The 16,623-nt window shown below is 43.1% G+C and overlaps 1 protein-coding gene across 1 annotated transcript; it reads right to left on the reverse strand.

Moving 5' to 3' along the window:
* Positions 1 to 5,435: 5,435 nt before the first annotated feature.
* On the reverse strand, positions 5,436 to 8,033 carry LOC120722642 (uncharacterized protein K02A2.6-like). Its single transcript, XM_040013693.1, has 2 exons — positions 5,719 to 8,033; positions 5,436 to 5,504 (listed from the first exon to the last, which is right to left on the reverse strand). The coding sequence occupies exons 1-2, from the start codon at positions 7,714 to 7,716 to the stop codon at positions 5,436 to 5,438; spliced, it is 2,067 nt and encodes a 688-aa protein (XP_039869627.1). The 5' UTR covers positions 7,717 to 8,033.
* Positions 8,034 to 16,623: the final 8,590 nt, after the last annotated feature.

Genomic DNA, 16,623 nt, shown 5'->3' on the forward strand with positions numbered 1-16,623 from the left:
CTTCATCAAGTTTGCGGACGACACAACGGTGGTGGGTCTCATTAGCAACAGGGATGAGACCGACTACAGAAGTGAGGTGAGACGCCTGGCCACGTGGTGTGTTGACAACAATCTCTCTCTGAATGTGGAGAAGACGAAGGAGATTGTTGTGGACTTCAGGAGAATGCATACCCAACATGCTCCTCTGACCATTGACGGAGCGTCTGTGGAGAGAGTGAGCAGCACCAAGTTCTTGGGTGTGCACATCACAGAGGATCTCTCCTGGACGTACAACACCACAGCACTGGCCAAGAAATCACAGCAGCGTCTCTTCTTTCTCCGCAAACTAAGAAGAGCAGGAGCACCAGCCCCCATCATGTACACTTTCTACAGAGGCACCATCGAGAGTGCTTCATCGGAATTTGCTTGGAGCTCCTGATTCTTTATATTCATTTGTTGGAGGTCACACTTTAACTCCTTATTAATAGCTTCCCTGTCTTGAAGCTGCTTGGACATTTCTTGCAATTCAGCTCTTTTTTGCTTGATTTTGTTCCTCAGGAACAGAATCTGCTCTCGGGCTTGCGTTCTGATGTTAATTTGCTGGTCCTCAATGTTCTGAAGCTTGCAATCCATTTCTTTCTGTCTTTCTTGTAGTTGCTCATTCTCGTGAAGTAACTGTTCATTTCTGTCCAGTGTTTCATCAAGTTTTTGTTTGAGCTCCTGATTCACTGTGAACATTTGTTGGACTTCACAATGTAACTCCGCATTAAGAGTGTCACTGTCTTGAAGCTGCTCGGCCGTTTCTTTTAATTCAGCTTTCTTTTTCTTGTTTTTGATCATCAGGTTCATAATCTTTTCCCAAGTTTGACCAAATAAAATTCACCAGCCCTCATTAATAATCTTTATGTCAGGCTGGCGCCGCTTATTATCAGTTTGCTGGTCCTCTGTGTTCTGAAGCTTGTGATCCATTTCTTTCTGTCTTTTTTGTAGTTGCTTGTTCTCGTGAAGTAACTGTTCATTTCTTACCAGTGTGTCATCATGCCTTTTTTGGAGCACTCTGTATTTTTCCACCATGCCTTTGAGTCTGTGTTCCACGTCTCTGAGCTTTATGTTCAATTCTTCCTTCTCAAAAAGAAGCCTTTGTTGGAACTCCTGATTATTTTTGTCCATTTGTCTACAGGCAGGAGAGTCAGTGTGAACTATTGGTCTTTTCTGGTGTTTTCTCTGAGACATGTCGTGGTCTGTAAACAGTGACTCTGAAAACAATCTAGATGTTTCAAAATACTTTTCGGGCAAACCTTCATTTTCTTCCAGCACTTGATTAAGCTTTAGTTGGAACTCCTGAATAATTTTTTCCATTTGTGTCAAGAGAGGAGAGTTAGTGTGAACTTTTGGTCTTTTCTGGTGTTTTCTCTGAGACATGTCGGTCTGTAAACAGTGACTCTGAAAACAATCCAAATGTTTCAAAATACTTCTCTGGTGAAGCTTTGAAAGCTGCAAAAACAACTTCTGCCAATACAATTGCTGCAAAAATACTGACTACAAGCTGTTGCCTTTCTACCTTGTTTAAGGAAAATCTTCAAAGGACATTCCAGCACATCATTTTTGAATGGGGATTTTTTTTTTTTTTTTTTTTGCTTGGACAAATTATCAGTAAAGTTTCAATCACATACAACAGAAAATAAATAAATAAATACAACAAAATAAAATGATACGAACAAGACAAAAACGGGTATTCTGTGCCAACAACATTGAGAGTAACGTACCCCCTCTCTGCCCCTTAATGCTCTCTATGGTAACGCGGGGACCGCTGTGGCCAGCTGGCTGAACAGTAGGCTAACGAGTAGGACCATTGACTGTAGAAAACACGCAGCCTCGCTGTTTCGCGGTTGTTTTAGTGCAATTTTGCATGCGGTGTTTTTTTTTTTTGTTTTGTTTTGTTTTGTTTTTTTAAAGCGCAGTGTGTTCTGCGTCCTGATCAGCTGTAGACCATTGTTGATCTCCTCCGTGCCGTCTCTCCTGTACAGTACAGAATGGCTTCATCAATCGCTAGCAGTGTGACTCTGAAGAGCTGTACTGTTTGTTTGTAAGTTTTCTCCCCAACAAAAAACAATGTCGGCGAAACGTTTTGCACCGTCATAGGCAGCTGCGGTAGCACCCAAAAGGCGGAGGAAGATAAGCATCGCACAAAAGACGTTGGACTTCTGGGACCATACGGCGCACCGGATTATAAAGTGCATTAAGCTGAAATTAAGCACTTAAGCTTAAAGTTAAATTGATTAGTTCTAAAATCCGTCATTATTATTTATAGAAAAAAACAAATATACTGTATGTTTATTTTTCAAATAAATGTTTGGGACTGAAAACTGGTTTTGATCTTCGGTTTCATTCTATAATACTGGACTTTTTTTTTCTTGAACTTTGAGTGTTTAAACGAGAGAGAAAAGTGGGACAATGTCGATGCCTGTCTGAGAAAAGTGTATAAAGTGAGGGGTTTTACAGCCTTAAAACATCTAAAATAATTGTAAAAAAATAAAAATAAAAATAAAGTAGGCTACTTTGCGAATTTCACCTATTGCTGGTTATTTTTTAGAACATAACACCCGCGATAAACGAGAGAACACTATATACAAATACTGAGAAATATATAATTTGAATCCTTTCTCTATTTTGCTCTGAGGCCAGGGGGGAAAGTATCACAAGTCGATGAACGTCATTTACAGATGTATTCGGTAAATGCTCAAGAAATGTAAATCGCCGCTTGAGTCATCCATTTGGTTGACTTTTTTTTGGAAAAACCGACCGTAAACAAGGTGCGAATATCACAACGAAAACGAAGCGCCTTACAGGAGTTTCCCCACCGGAAATAGCATATGCTATGGAGGAAAGGCTAATCAACGCCGTAGCAAACCACCCGCACCTGTATGACACCAGTTCCTTTCTGTACCGAGAAAGGAATAAAAAGGACCGAGCTTGGAGGAAGATATGTGAAAAGATCGGGCAACCTGGTAAGTTCATTCATTTCTCTTTTGAAATTTTTGACTGAGCCGGGGAAGCTGCGCAAAAACTATTAGCACAATAGTACTAATACGAAGGAATAACACAGAGTTATGAAGATATTTGAAAAACAGATAATTTTTGAATTCTATATATAACCCCTTTGTAAACCCTGTTCACCCAAGTCAATTTACCAACATAAGTAAAGCTATTACACATAAAAAATACACAGAAACATTGGAAATCACTTTTTGGCACAACACCGGCCTACTGTCTCGCTATTTTCCCACTGATGTACAAATACCTTTCTGCTTTTATGCATGTTGTCATATAGGAATATATGTTATTGTTTATTAATAAACAGCACACAGTGGTCCCTGTTTTGGTAGCTCTCGTGACTTTAATAGCAACGCCATAAACGACACTGGGACAGCTCTGTCTTAACGTGGCGACTCCGTTTATTGCCAAACTGCAACAACAAATACACACGGCACAACCACCAGAGGGTGCTGCATGAACCATTGAATTAGTCCTTACCATAACATCCCCCTTTCTGAGTACATTATAACCATAATGTTTCCTGTGCTAATCCACATTTATGTCAACACTACATTCACTGCAACTTAACTTGTAGCTGAATATTTCAATGCTGTTACATTAACTTTTATTCTGTAACGGACATTTATTGTTTCCACTTTATAACAATTATTTTATTTAACTGTGTGAACTTATCCAACTATGAAGGTGGGGTAGACTTCCCAATCCTTCCGCTGAGTGAGGGGATTATTCTGCCCCTGGCTGGTCACTCAGGTGCTCGAGAGTACCTACTACCTACTTCAAAGTCTTTAAGGTATCTCGGTGGGTTTCTGTCTCTGGTGGGATATCTTTTTTCAGTAATCCGGTCATTCGGTGGTGTAAGACACTGCTGTGCCTGGTTCGAAACCGGGCTGCTGCTGTCTTCTGGTATGACAGGGGTTTGCTGTTCTGTCGGTTCCGTCTTGGTCTCTTTTAGTGTGATGAGATGGCTCCTGTTTCGACGTAGAAGTCCTCTCGGGGTCTCAACAAGGTAAGAACGCGGCGTCTCTGCTCTGCCTGATATAGTTCCATTTGTTTTCATGTCTGTGATCCAGACTTGATCTCCTGGGTGTAGTCCTGTGAGGTCTTGTGCTCTGTGTCTGTTGTTGAACCATTTCCACTGTTTTTCTTTCTCCTTCCCTTCTCTCTCTCTCAGTTTAGTGATGTTTGTCCAGCCTGGGTTGAGGCAGGATGGAAGTATGGGAACTGTGGTACGAAGTTTCCTCCCCATCAGAAGCTCTGCAGGGCTATGTCCACTGGCAAGTGGTGTGGCGCGATATGCCATGAGAGCAAGATATGGGTCTCCTTCTTTCTGTAGAAGGCTCTTTACTGTTCTCACTGCTCTTTCAGCCTCACCATTGCTCTGAGGGAATCTCGGGCTGGAAGTGGTGTGGGCAAAGCCCCACTCTGAAGCAAACTTTTGGAAGTGTTCTGAGGAGAATTGTGGACCATTATCCGACCTTAACTCTGTTGGAATGCCGTGGCGTGCGAATATGGACTTTAAGTGGTCAACCACTGCTGCTGATGTGGTAGAGGACAGCTTAGCTATTTCTATGTATCGTGAGAAATAGTCCACTGCAACCAAATACTGGCTGTTACTCCACTCAAAAAGATCAGCACCAACTAACTCCCACGGCCGTGTAGGAAACTCAGTTGGCATGAGTGTTTATCTGGGTTGCTGTCTCACCTTTGCACACATCTCACATTCTGCTACCAGCTGTTGTAGTTGAGAGCTCAGTCCTGGCCACCATACCGACTGCTTGGCTCGTTCCCTGGACTTTACAATGCCCTGGTGACCTGTGTGCAAACCTGTCGTGTCAAAACATCTTTTTGTAATATTTTTGGGATAACTATACGCATACCTTTTAGGAGAAGTTCATTTTCAACAGTCAGGTCCCCTGCATGCTGGTGGTATGGGAAACATGGACCTGGTATTTTGAGTTTGTCCGGCCAGCCATTCTTGCAGTAGAGTTTGATTTGTTTTAGTGTTTCGTCTTTGTCTTGCTGCTCTCTTATTTGTTGTAGTCTCTCCTCTGTTGCAGGAAGACCTGAAATCACCTGATGTGCATACAGGTTCATTTCGTCTCTTAATGTCTCATCACAAACAGTTTTTTCTGGTGCTCTGGACAGCACGTCTGCAGTTGCGATGTGTTTGCCTGGGACATGTGAGATGGTGAAAGAGTACCGCATTAATCTCATTCTCAGTCTTTGTACTCGTGGTGGCAGTTTGTCTAAGTTCTTGGAGCCCAAAAGTGGTACTAAAGGCTTGTGATCTGTCTCAACATGGAACTCAATGCCTATAAGAAAATCAGAGAATCGCTCACATGCCCAGGTTATGGCTAACGCTTCCTTCTCTATTTGAGCGTACCTCTGTTCCGTGGGGGTTAATGCTCTTGAAGCAAAGGCCACTGGTTTGGTTGCGTCATCCTCTTGTTTCTGAAGTAGCACCGCTCCTAGTCCATAGGAGGATGCATCAGCTGATACTGTTGTTTGTGCTTTGGGGTTGTAGAGTGCCAAGTTCGGTGGTTTACTCAGTTCTGCCTTAATGTTGTCAAACGCTGTTTGTTGAGCCTCACTCCAACACCACATGTTTTTGGTACTGAGTAGTTCTCTCAACGGCTGTGTTTTCTCTGCTAAGTGGGGAAGGTACTTGCCTAGATGATTAACCATTCCTAGGAATTGTCTCACTCCACCCACATCCGTGGGCGCTTCCATGTTGCTGACTGCTTTCACTTTCTCCGGGTCTGCTTTGACTCCTGCAGCATCGATGATCTGTCCGAGGAACTTGATTGAGGTCTTTGCAAACTCACACTTCTCACTTTTCAATGTCACCCCAGCTTTTGTGAGCCGTTCCAGGACTGCGATCAGTCTCTTGTCGTGCTGGGTTTGTGTGTCAGCATAAACCAGAATGTCATCCATCTGGCAGACGACTCCTTCCAGCCCCTCTAAAAGCTGAGACATTCGTTTTTGGAAGTGTTCGGGGGCCGAAGATATGCCAAAACAAAGTCTATTAAAACAGAATCTTCCGAATGGCGTGATGAAGGTTGTGAGAAGAGCTGACTGTTTGGACAAAGGTATTTGCCAAAACCCTGAATTAGCGTCGAGTTTCGAGAACACTTTCGCGCCCTCTAGTTGACCTAGAGTGTGCTCAACTGATGGCAACATGTGTCTTTCTCTTTTCACTGAGTTATTCAGTTTGGTCAAGTCCATGCACACGCGCACTTCTTCTCTGTTTGGTTTAGGTACTGGAACCATTCCTGCACACCAGTCGGTAGGCTGCTCTACTCTGGAGATGACACCTAACTCTTCCATACGAGCTAGTTCTCTTTTGACTTTGGGTAACAGGGGAAGCGGGACTCTTCTTGGAGTTGACAGGGCAAACGGTTTGGCGTCTGCTTTAAGCTCAATTTTGTATTCCCCCGCCATCCGGCCTAACCCACTGAATAGTGTTGGAAACTGCTGCTTCACTGTTTCTACTGAAGTGAGTGACACAGTTTCTATTCTAGCCACTAACCCGAGTGCTACACTCGCTATGCGGCTTAGTAATCCTTGTGTCAGGTCTGCTACTACATACACAGGCTGTACTGTAGCTTTGCTTGGAGTGCTCAAGTTAGCAGTAAATTTCCCTCTAACTGTTAATGGAGACATTCCCACCCCATATAGTTTCAGATCTGTGGGTTGCAGCTGCGGTTTTTGTGCTAGAGTGTTGTACTCTTTTTCAGGCAAGACGGTTACGTCCGCTCCTGTATCAATTTTTAGCCAGCAGTCTGCATTGTTAACTTTTACTTTAGTCAACCACGCATCCTCTGTTCTATCTGAGGCTACTGTTCCCAGAAATGCTATTTCTCTTTCTTCTCTGTTACCACCCGCTGCACGTATTTCTCCCACTGCCCCAGACCTACATACTCTTGCGTAGTGACCTTTCTTTTTGCACTGATTGCAGAGTACCTCTCTGGCTGGGCACTGGTGTTTGCTGTGAAAGGGTGTCTTTCCACATCGGTTGCATTGGCTTTTCACATTCCTCTCTGTGGTTTGTGGTACAGTCTTTCGTGGTTTGAAGTGTTTCGTTTTTGCTTTAACGATGTCCACGTTGCAAAGATTCTCCTGCTTGAAGTTGTTTTTAAGAAGATCCTGTTGTTTCTTAACAAGTTCACTTTGGCGAATCCGTATCACTGCTTTTTCTAATGTGAGCTCCGCATCCATTTGTAGTTGCTCCGAGAGTCTCTTGTCTCTTATTCCGACAACGAGTCTGTCTCTTATCATTTCACTGTGCAGCGCCCCGTAGCCACAATGCTCAGCCAAGGCATATAGAGATGTAATAAACCCGTCTGCAGTCTCTCCTGCTTCTTGCTGCCTTTGGTTGAACTTTGCACGTTCAAAGATAACATTTCTTCTGACTACAAAGTGTGCCTCGAGTTTGTCTTTGAGAGTGTGGTACTCACTCGCCTCCTCTTCGGTCAGGTTCAACGAGGTGATCACGTCTTCAGCTTCATCGCCCATTGTATATATCAGAGTGTTAACCTGGTTTTCGTCCGATTGTAGCTCGAGTCCGGATGCTATCCTGAACCTGTCGAAGCGTCGGATCCATTTCGGCCACTCTTCCAGCTTTGAAAAATCAAACTTCGACGGCGGTGATACTTGAAAGGCTGCTGGTGCGGCTGCCATGTTGCTAGTCGCGAGATGCTAGTTAGCGTTTGCTAATTTGTTAGCTTAGCTCTTACTGTGGCTGTTAATGCAAACTTGCAGGGCGAGTTCTCTCCGGTGAGGAAGTTTCCGTGTTCCGTTATGTTCTTCTTCTCTCCCAAGCACTTCTGACACCATGTTTTGGTAGCTCTCGTGACTTTAATAGCAACGCCATAAACGACACTGGGACAGCTCTGTCTTAACGTGGCGACTCTGTTTATTGCCAAACTGCAACAACAAATACACACGGCACAACCACCAGAGGGTGCTGCATGAACCATTGAATTAGTCCTTACCATAACAGTCCCACTGTTCATCCGTCACTGCCTCGCTTTTTCGCAGATTTGTTTATTACACAGTACAGCTTTCAACAATGCGCATTGCATTCTGCAGCCTGATTGACAAATTTCCTCCGTGTCGTGTCTCCTGCACTTGCCAAATTTACCGTGTTTGGTTTTGATAACCATCACGTCCAATAGAAAAGACAACACAAAAACACCCATAAATGACCCTCATTCGTAAATAGACACCTGTACCGGGAGGGGAAAAGGCGCACAAAAGTGGCGCGCAGACGAAGGAAAACCCTGGAAAAACAATACTTTTACATTTTGAAATCTACAAAGGTTTGCACTTTGAGAATCAACTTGTGAGAACTGCGAGTAATGCTCATGTATGTGTGAAAAAAGCAGGCTCTCCAGGGCAGAAACAATGTTCTTATTTTTCTCCTCCTTCTCCCTGATGCTCTTCCACTTTAAGCTGGGTCCTTTTTATTCCTGTCTCTCTGTAAATAGTTATATTTTATATATTTATGTTTAATGTTTTTCTGTTTGAGAATTTTAATATTATTTCAAATTTTTGTAATGACTAATGTCTCAGTTCTATTACACAGCAAATATTGGCACACAGCTTGACATATGTAGAATTTATTTCATGTTATACTAATGGAAAAATATACTACTATATAGGAACATAGTGAAGACCAATTATTTAAGAGAATAAAGAGAAGTTAGTTTATTTTGGAGGCAAGCTCCATTTATTAAGAATTTTTTTTTAAAAAGGCAGGAATGCTCTTTAGAGGTTTGTGGGTGGCTCAGAGCCGTTGTGGGGAAGTTACTGGGACTTCAAATGGGCTATTCTTTTGTCTGCCAAGACACTGCTCCCTCCGTCGAGAAGTGGGCCATGGACTTCTCCCTCACCAGGACAGCCTCTCTGGAGGAGTTGTTGGCTGCTACATGACCCAGGCCTTTTTTTGCCTTTTTTGAAAAATTAACCTGTGATAAGACACAGCATATCAAGATAGAATTGTTATTATCATATAACTAAAGAGGAACTGTTCACATTTTTATCTAGCTCTCAGTCTTAAGAAAGGCTGGTGACCCCTGCTATAGAGTCTGACAGCTGCAGGGATTATATACAAATATTCAACTGGTTCTATACCAGAATTAAACCAGGTCTAAATACAAAAAAAAAAAAAAAAAAAAAGGACCTTATAAGATAGACCTTGTGAGTATCACTGGAAATATTATAAACAGTTGTCTCCATACCACAGTTTACTATCAGTTAGGCAGTTGATGGTGGTAACCTCGGTCGATATATCCCGGCTCCCTGTCACGTAAAATTGGAAGAAGAAAAAAAAAAGAGCCAGAATAAAACTTTCTACTACACGTTAGTACCACTCAAACAAAAAATAAAAAATGTTTAGTCAAATGAGAGCGCAGAGTGCAATAGTTTTAAGGCTGATTTACAGAAATTGCATTTTTTTCTAAACACAGGAGAAGTCCTCTCATTTCAATTGTGACATTTAAACTGCAAAAAAACGAAGACAATTATTTTTTTTATTGTTAAAAATCAGCACAGTTGGAAGTAAACTGTGTGTAGCAAACATTTGTTTGATGAGTTTGCTCACTTGATTTAAATGTCTGTGAAGGTTCTCAGTCATCCAGTTCATCGTAGTCTAAGGAGCTTGGAAAGAAAAGCGTCTGGACTTCTTTGCTAGAAGACGTGGCGCCTCTCATCCGAGAAGCTTCTTCAGTTCTAGGGTCAGATGGTGGAGAGCCCCATGGTTCAAGCTTCCTCTTCAGTAACCATTAATAGGGACCAAAGATTTGTCACATTGTCCCCATAAACATGTTTTTATACAGGGAGTGCAGAATTATTAGGCAAATGAGTATTTTGTCCACATCATCCTCTTCATGCATGTTGTCTTACTCCAAGCTGTATAGGCTTGAAAGCCTACTACCAATTAAGCATATTAGGTGATGTGCATCTCTGTAATGAGAAGGGGTGTGGTCTAATGACATCAACACCCTATATCAGGTGTGCATAATTATTAGGCAACGTCCTTTTCTTTGGCAAAATGGGTCAAAAGAAGGACTTGACAGGCTCAGAAAAGTCAAAAATAGTGAGATATCTTGCAGAGGGATGCAGCAGTCTCAAAATTGCAAAGCTTCTGAAGCGTGATCATCGAACAATCAAGCGTTTCATTCAAAATAGTCAACAGGGTCGCAAGAAGCGTGTGGAAAAACAAAGGCGCAAAATAACTGCCCATGAACTGAGAAAAGTCAAGCGTGCAGCTGCCAAGATGCCACTTGCCACCAGTTTGGCCATATTTCAGAGCTGCAACATCACTGGAGTGCCCAAAAGCACAAGGTGTGCAATACTCAGAGACATGGCCAAGGTAAGAAAGGCTGAAAGACGACCACCACTGAACAAGACACACAAGCTGAAACGTCAAGACTGGGCCAAGAAATATCTCAAGACTGATTTTTCTAAGGTTTTATGGACTGATGAAATGAGAGTGAGTCTTGATGGGCCAGATGGATGGGCCCGTGGCTGGATTGGTAAAGGGCAGAGAGCTCCAGTCCGACTCAGACACCAGCAAGGTGGAGGTGGAGTACTGGTTTGGGCTGGTATCATCAAAGATGAGCTTGTGGGGCCTTTTCGGGTTGAGGATGGAGTCAAGCTCAACTCCCAGTCCTACTGCCAGTTTCTGGAAGACACCTTCTTCAAGCAGTGGTACAGGAAGAAGTCTGCATCCTTCAAGAAAAACATGATTTTCATGCAGGACAATGCTCCATCACACGCGTCCAAGTACTCCACAGCGTGGCTGGCAAGAAAGGGTATAAAAGAAGAAAAACTAATGACATGGCCACCTTGTTCACCTGATCTGAACCCCATTGAGAACCTGTGGTCCATCATCAAATGTGAGATTTACAAGGAGGGAAAACAGTACACCTCTCTGAACAGTGTCTGGGAGGCTGTGGTTGCTGCTGCACGCAATGTTGATGGTGAACAGATCAAAACACTGACAGAATCCATGGATGGCAGGCTTTTGAGTGTCCTTGCAAAGAAAGGTGGCTATATTGGTCGCTGATTTGTTTTTGTTTTGTTTTTGAATGTCAGAAATGTATATTTGTGAATGTGGAGATGTTATATTGGTTTCACTGGTAAAAATAAATAATTGAAATGGGTATATATTTGTTTTTTGTTAAGTTGCCTAATAATTATGCACAGTAATAGTCACCTGCACACACAGATATCCCCATAAAATAGCTAAAACTAAAAACAAACTAAAAACTACTTCCAAAAACATTCAGCTTTGATATTAATGAGTTTTTTGGGTTCATTGAGAACATGGTTGTTGTTCAATAATAAAATTATTCCTCAAAAATACAACTTGCCTAATAATTCTGCACTCCCTGTAGAAATCATTGTGACACAAATATTTAGATTCTTATTTCACAATGTGCATGAACTCAAAATCTTTAGTTTCATATTTATAAAGTATCGAAAACAAGGGCGTAGATTTGGCATGGACGGAAGGGACATGTCCCCACCAATATCCAGCGATTATTGAATTGTCCCCACCAATACCGTAATTTGATCTCTTCGAGTAAAGAAAAACTAACCCGATAGAAAGAAAAAACATCTGTCAACGTCTCATTCACCCAGCGGTGCAGAAAGACTAGAGTCCTACGTCATGTGACAAATATGGCCAATGTGATTGGCTGTGCCTTTCAGGGAGCTCTGTTTAGTTTTAGCAGCGGCAACCCTGCGCTGCGAGGAGAGGAGGATGGCAGCAAAAAGGAAGAACCTGGATATGAGAAAGTATTTTTCAAAGAAACCTGTAAGTCACTTAAAGCCAAGTTCACTCATAAAATATGTCCGTCATAATAACGTTACAGGCTATGCTATAGGCTTTGGCCCACATCAGTCTAAAACTGTATGTAACCATGAATAACGTGTTTTGGAAACTAACTGCACAACAGGCAGCACTATTAGTTAGCTCAGTCTCAGAGTAGCATTTCTAATTTTGATTGAAACTGTCAAAGAAAACAGCAGCCTCGAGCAAGCCAGGATATTAGTTTACAGAGGCTGTTAAAATTATATGTCTAACGTTAAATGTTGGTGACACAATAATTTCATCCTAATGGTACTGACATATTCATAGGGTTAATTTTTGAGACAAAATATCATGAGGTAGTCATGATTTTGCAAATATTCCAACCAACACAAAGCTCAGAGAGTAATGGTGACACAAGATCACAGGTGAAATTGGATGATGACTTGATGGTTCATGACTGTATTTGAAGCACATGTGTGACTGCATGTATGTGGAATGTCTCACTGTTATTCATCAGGTGACAGAGGCAGCTCTGCCATGTTGTAGCTCAGACAGAGGTGGAGAGGCGAGGTCACAGGTGACTGACTGATTCAATTCAATTCAATTTTATTTATATAGCGCCAAATCACAACATAAGTCGCCTCAAGGCGCTTCATAGATACAGAGAAAAACCCAACAATCATATGACCCCCTATGAGCAAGCACTTTGGCAACAGTGGGAAGGAAAAGCTCCCTTTTAACAGGAAGAAACCTCCGGCAGAACCAGGCTCAGGGAGGGGCGGGGCCATCTGCTGCGACCGGTTGGGGTGAGAGAAGGAAGACAGGATAAAAGACATGCTGTGGAAGAGAGACAGAGGTTAATAACAGGTATGATTCAATGCAGAGAGGTCTGTTAATACATAGTGAGTGAGAGAAGTGACTGGAAAGGAAAAACTCAATGCATCATGGGAATCCCCCGGCAGCCTATGACTATTGCAGCATAACTAAGGGAGGATTCAGGGTCACCTGGTCCAGCCCTAACTATATGCTTTAGCAAAAAGGAAAGTTTTAAGCCTAATCTTAAAAGTAGAGATAGTGTCTGTCTCCTGAATCCAAACTGGAAGCTGGTTCCACAGAAGAGGGGCCTGAAAACTGAAGGCTCTCCCTCCCATTCTACTTTTAAATACTCTAGGAACAACAAGTAGGCCTGCAGAGCGAGAGCGAAGTGCTCTAATAGGGTGATATGGTACTACATATCACCCTGATGATTTGGTGCTATAGATTAACTAGTATTTATTATCATGACAATTGTTAGGCTGCTGATTCATTAGTGTATATTTGACAAAGAATCTGAATTGACATGTCTCACTTTTTATATGGCACGAATCCATGTGTTATTTTATCAGGTAGCAATATGTCCTAGTGCAGTCAGAGGGGAAGAGCCAGGGCCAAAGCTGAGGCACATCAAGCACAGAATAATAATTGTAATCTGAGGATAAAACGCATGTACTGAGGCTGAAAGAAGCTTCACTACATTCAGTCATTCACCCATTCACACACTGGTGACGGCAAGCTACATTTTAGCCACAGCTGCCCTGGGGCGCACTGACAGAGGCGAGGCTGCCGGACACTGGCGCCACCGGGCCCTCTGACCACCACCAGTAGGCAAACACGGGGTTCGTATCTTGCCCAAGGATATTTGCCATGTAGCCAGGAGGCAGCCTAGGATCAAACCACCGACCTTCTGGTTAGTGGCTGACCTGCTCTGCCACCTGAGCTACAGCCACCCCTAAGAAGACTAAAAAGATGGGTAAGGTTAACAGTGACTCGAATGAGATTAAACAATGCTGCTGTATGTCCACCAGGAGAAACTGGACAGTATAGATGTAAAACAAATATGCCAGCAGTGACAGGACGAGAAAGTGACAGGAGAAAATCCATCCCGGTCAACCACCCAAACATCAATAACGGGAACCTTATACAGCGCTTCCCTATACACGTCGAACTCCCGCAGGCACAAAGAAATTACGGAGGCTGTTACTTATCACCTGACCAAAGATATGGCTCCCATCAACACTGTGCAAAACGAGGGATTTAGGAAAATGATCAACACCCTAGACAAACGCTACACAGTGCCGTCCCGCAACTATTTTTCTATTGTTGCACTACCTGCTCTATACACGCAGTGTCGAGCAACGGTGGAGACGGAATTTCAAGCAGTACAACATTTAGCGGCAACGACAAAATGTGAGACATTTGTTGTTTTTATGTTCAGTCTCAACTGTCACGAAGTTGATGTGCAGTTAATAAGCGCAATAAATATTTATACTAGAAAAGAAAATCGTGAGAGAATCGTGATCTCAATTCTAAGCCAAAAAATCGTGATTCTCATTTTATGCAAAATCGTGCAGCCCTAGTATGAAATACACTTCTTGTAAAAAAGCTGATTGGAAATGCATTAAAAAAAAAAAGAAAAGGCTCCTGCCATGAACTTCCTTCTGTACACACACGCACGCATGCACACGCACACACACACACACACACACACACACACACACACACACACACACACACACACACACACACACACACAAAGACTGGTGGACCTAAATCTTCACCTCCAAGTCCATTCACATACAAGAGGAAGGGGAGTGAGCGGGTCAGCACTCAGGGCACAGAAACTACGCTGGCTTTGAACACACACCATTTATTTCCATAAAAAACACAGCCAGAATCACAAATACAAGTTAAAATCCCCCGTATAAAATAAAAAAGAGTTCTCAATGCGCTAAAAACCCTGCCGGCAGAAATAACTATACACTATTAAAACAAAGCTAAACGAATGTCTCCCATATGCTAAAATTCCCCTCCCACAGTCCCATAATCCCACAGTACAGCCACACACGGTCGAATGTTCCTTATCTGACACAGGAGAGGAATTTCTCTTCCGGGATGGAAACCACGCCGGGCAGAAGAACAAGGAGGGGGGCTCCTGTCGCAGACCTGTCTCCTCCTGACAGCACATCGCCGCACAGTCTCGCCCCACTCCACACCTGCACCTACCTCCCTCGTAGCACTGTCAGATGCAGGCAGAGGGGCACCCCTGCCCTGTTGTGAATTGCGGCCATCGCCACCCACTGTTGCTGTTCCTGCCGTTGGGACTGGATCGCCGAACGACTCGTGGCACCCCACAGTCAGGCAGCGGTTCCTTCAACACACCTGCGGGCTTGCACGCGTTCCTTTTTCTCCTGCTCACCTTTCATTCATCGCTTCTCTTGTTTCTTCTTCTTCTTCTTCTTCTTCTTCTTCTTCTCCTCCTCCTCCTCCTCCTCCTCCATTTTAATGGCGGTTGGCAAACAACCTTCTCTTGTCTCTGCGCTCACTATCCCCTTTAACAGGTCAGCCCGGCGGCTGATAGGCCACCTTAGTGAACGCCCCCCACCTCACAGGTGCCTACAATTGTCTGCTTAGTCCACAGTGGATTAAAGGAATATGGTACAACAACACTAACACACATAATATAAATATGAGGATAAAACTATGCAATATAAATATCAATAAACAAACATGCAATATAAATATCACAATAAAATCATCTGTCTCAGCTGAACTATGGACACGCACACACATACACTTACACTGATAAGCACTCACACATCCCCCCTCCCCTTCCAATGCCTTCGATGCTTGTTGCCTCCTGGGAACACAAGGCGGGTCTGGGCCCGCGCTGGAGAGTCGGTGCAGTGGCAGGATGGCTGCTGTGTTGCCTGGGATTACTCCTCATCCCTTACCCAACCCTGTTGCTGGTCACATGCTCCATAATGTTGTACTGTGAATATTTATGTACTTTCTGTGCAGAGGAGTGTTTTTGTTTCCTGTTCTCATGCTGTCCTCTATAGCCCAGCATGAATAGAGGTCTCTTTTTTTCCTCTTGTACTTTCCCATTGTAGTGTATATTGCAGTTTTTTTTCTGTAATGCAACCGTTCTCTGACTTGTATCCCCATGTGATGTCTGTGTACTGTGTGTAAGGTCAGGGGCGGGTTCATTCCACTGCCGGGCAACCTGCCACTGCTTGTGGCAAAAAAATTTGAACTTGAACTTGAACACACATTCACACACTGGTGATGGCAAGCTACAGTGTAGCCACAGCCGCCCTGGGGCGCACTGACGGAGGCGAATGGTGCCTTTCCAGATGTGTAAGGTGCCAATTCCATCTTCACCAATGCACCCCCATACCATCAGAGATGCAAACTTTTGAACAAGCTGGATGTTCAGTCTCCTCTTTAATCCAGACAAAGCAGTGTCCATGTTTTCAAAAAGAATTTCAAATTTAAATTCGTCTGACCACAGAACAGTTTTCCACCTCGTCTCAGTCTATTTCAAATGAACTCTGGCCAAAATTAGACAACAGTGATCTGGATTATGTTCACATCTGGCTTCTTTTGTTAACTCATATCGTAAACTGTTGCCATTTAACCATATTAGTTGCAAATTGTTCCTCCAGCTGTTTCATTTTAGTGTCACTGACTTTTCCAGCCTTTTGTTGACCTATTCCAACAAGTGAGCTGTTAGTTACGCTGCTGACATTTGGTAATAAACAGATAATCTTCAAATATGGTCTGTCTTGTAATTGTTATATTCAGAATAATGGAACAGTGATCGACGATATAAAATTTCCCCCTGTTTTTAATACAGTGTGTGTATGAGCCAATATTTAACCAAGACTGTTTCTGATCAAAGACAAGCTGAGGACTTACAGCACCAGCAAAATGTTAAAAAACAAACA

This window comes from Simochromis diagramma, unplaced genomic scaffold (genome assembly GCF_900408965.1).
Source record: "Simochromis diagramma unplaced genomic scaffold, fSimDia1.1 OVJJ01000705.1, whole genome shotgun sequence".
Lineage (NCBI taxonomy): Eukaryota > Metazoa > Chordata > Actinopteri > Cichliformes > Cichlidae > Simochromis > Simochromis diagramma.

Excerpts from the sequence above, each read along its gene's own strand:
- LOC120722642 (XM_040013693.1), bottom strand. The coding sequence starts at position 7,716 with ATGGCAGCCGCACCAGCAGCCTTTCAAGTATCACCGCCGTCGAAGTTT. Across the intron at positions 5,505-5,718 it reads TGAGACAATTCCTAGGAATG|GAGCGGTGCTACTTCAGAAA; the intron begins GTTAATCATCTA and ends CCTATGGACTAG.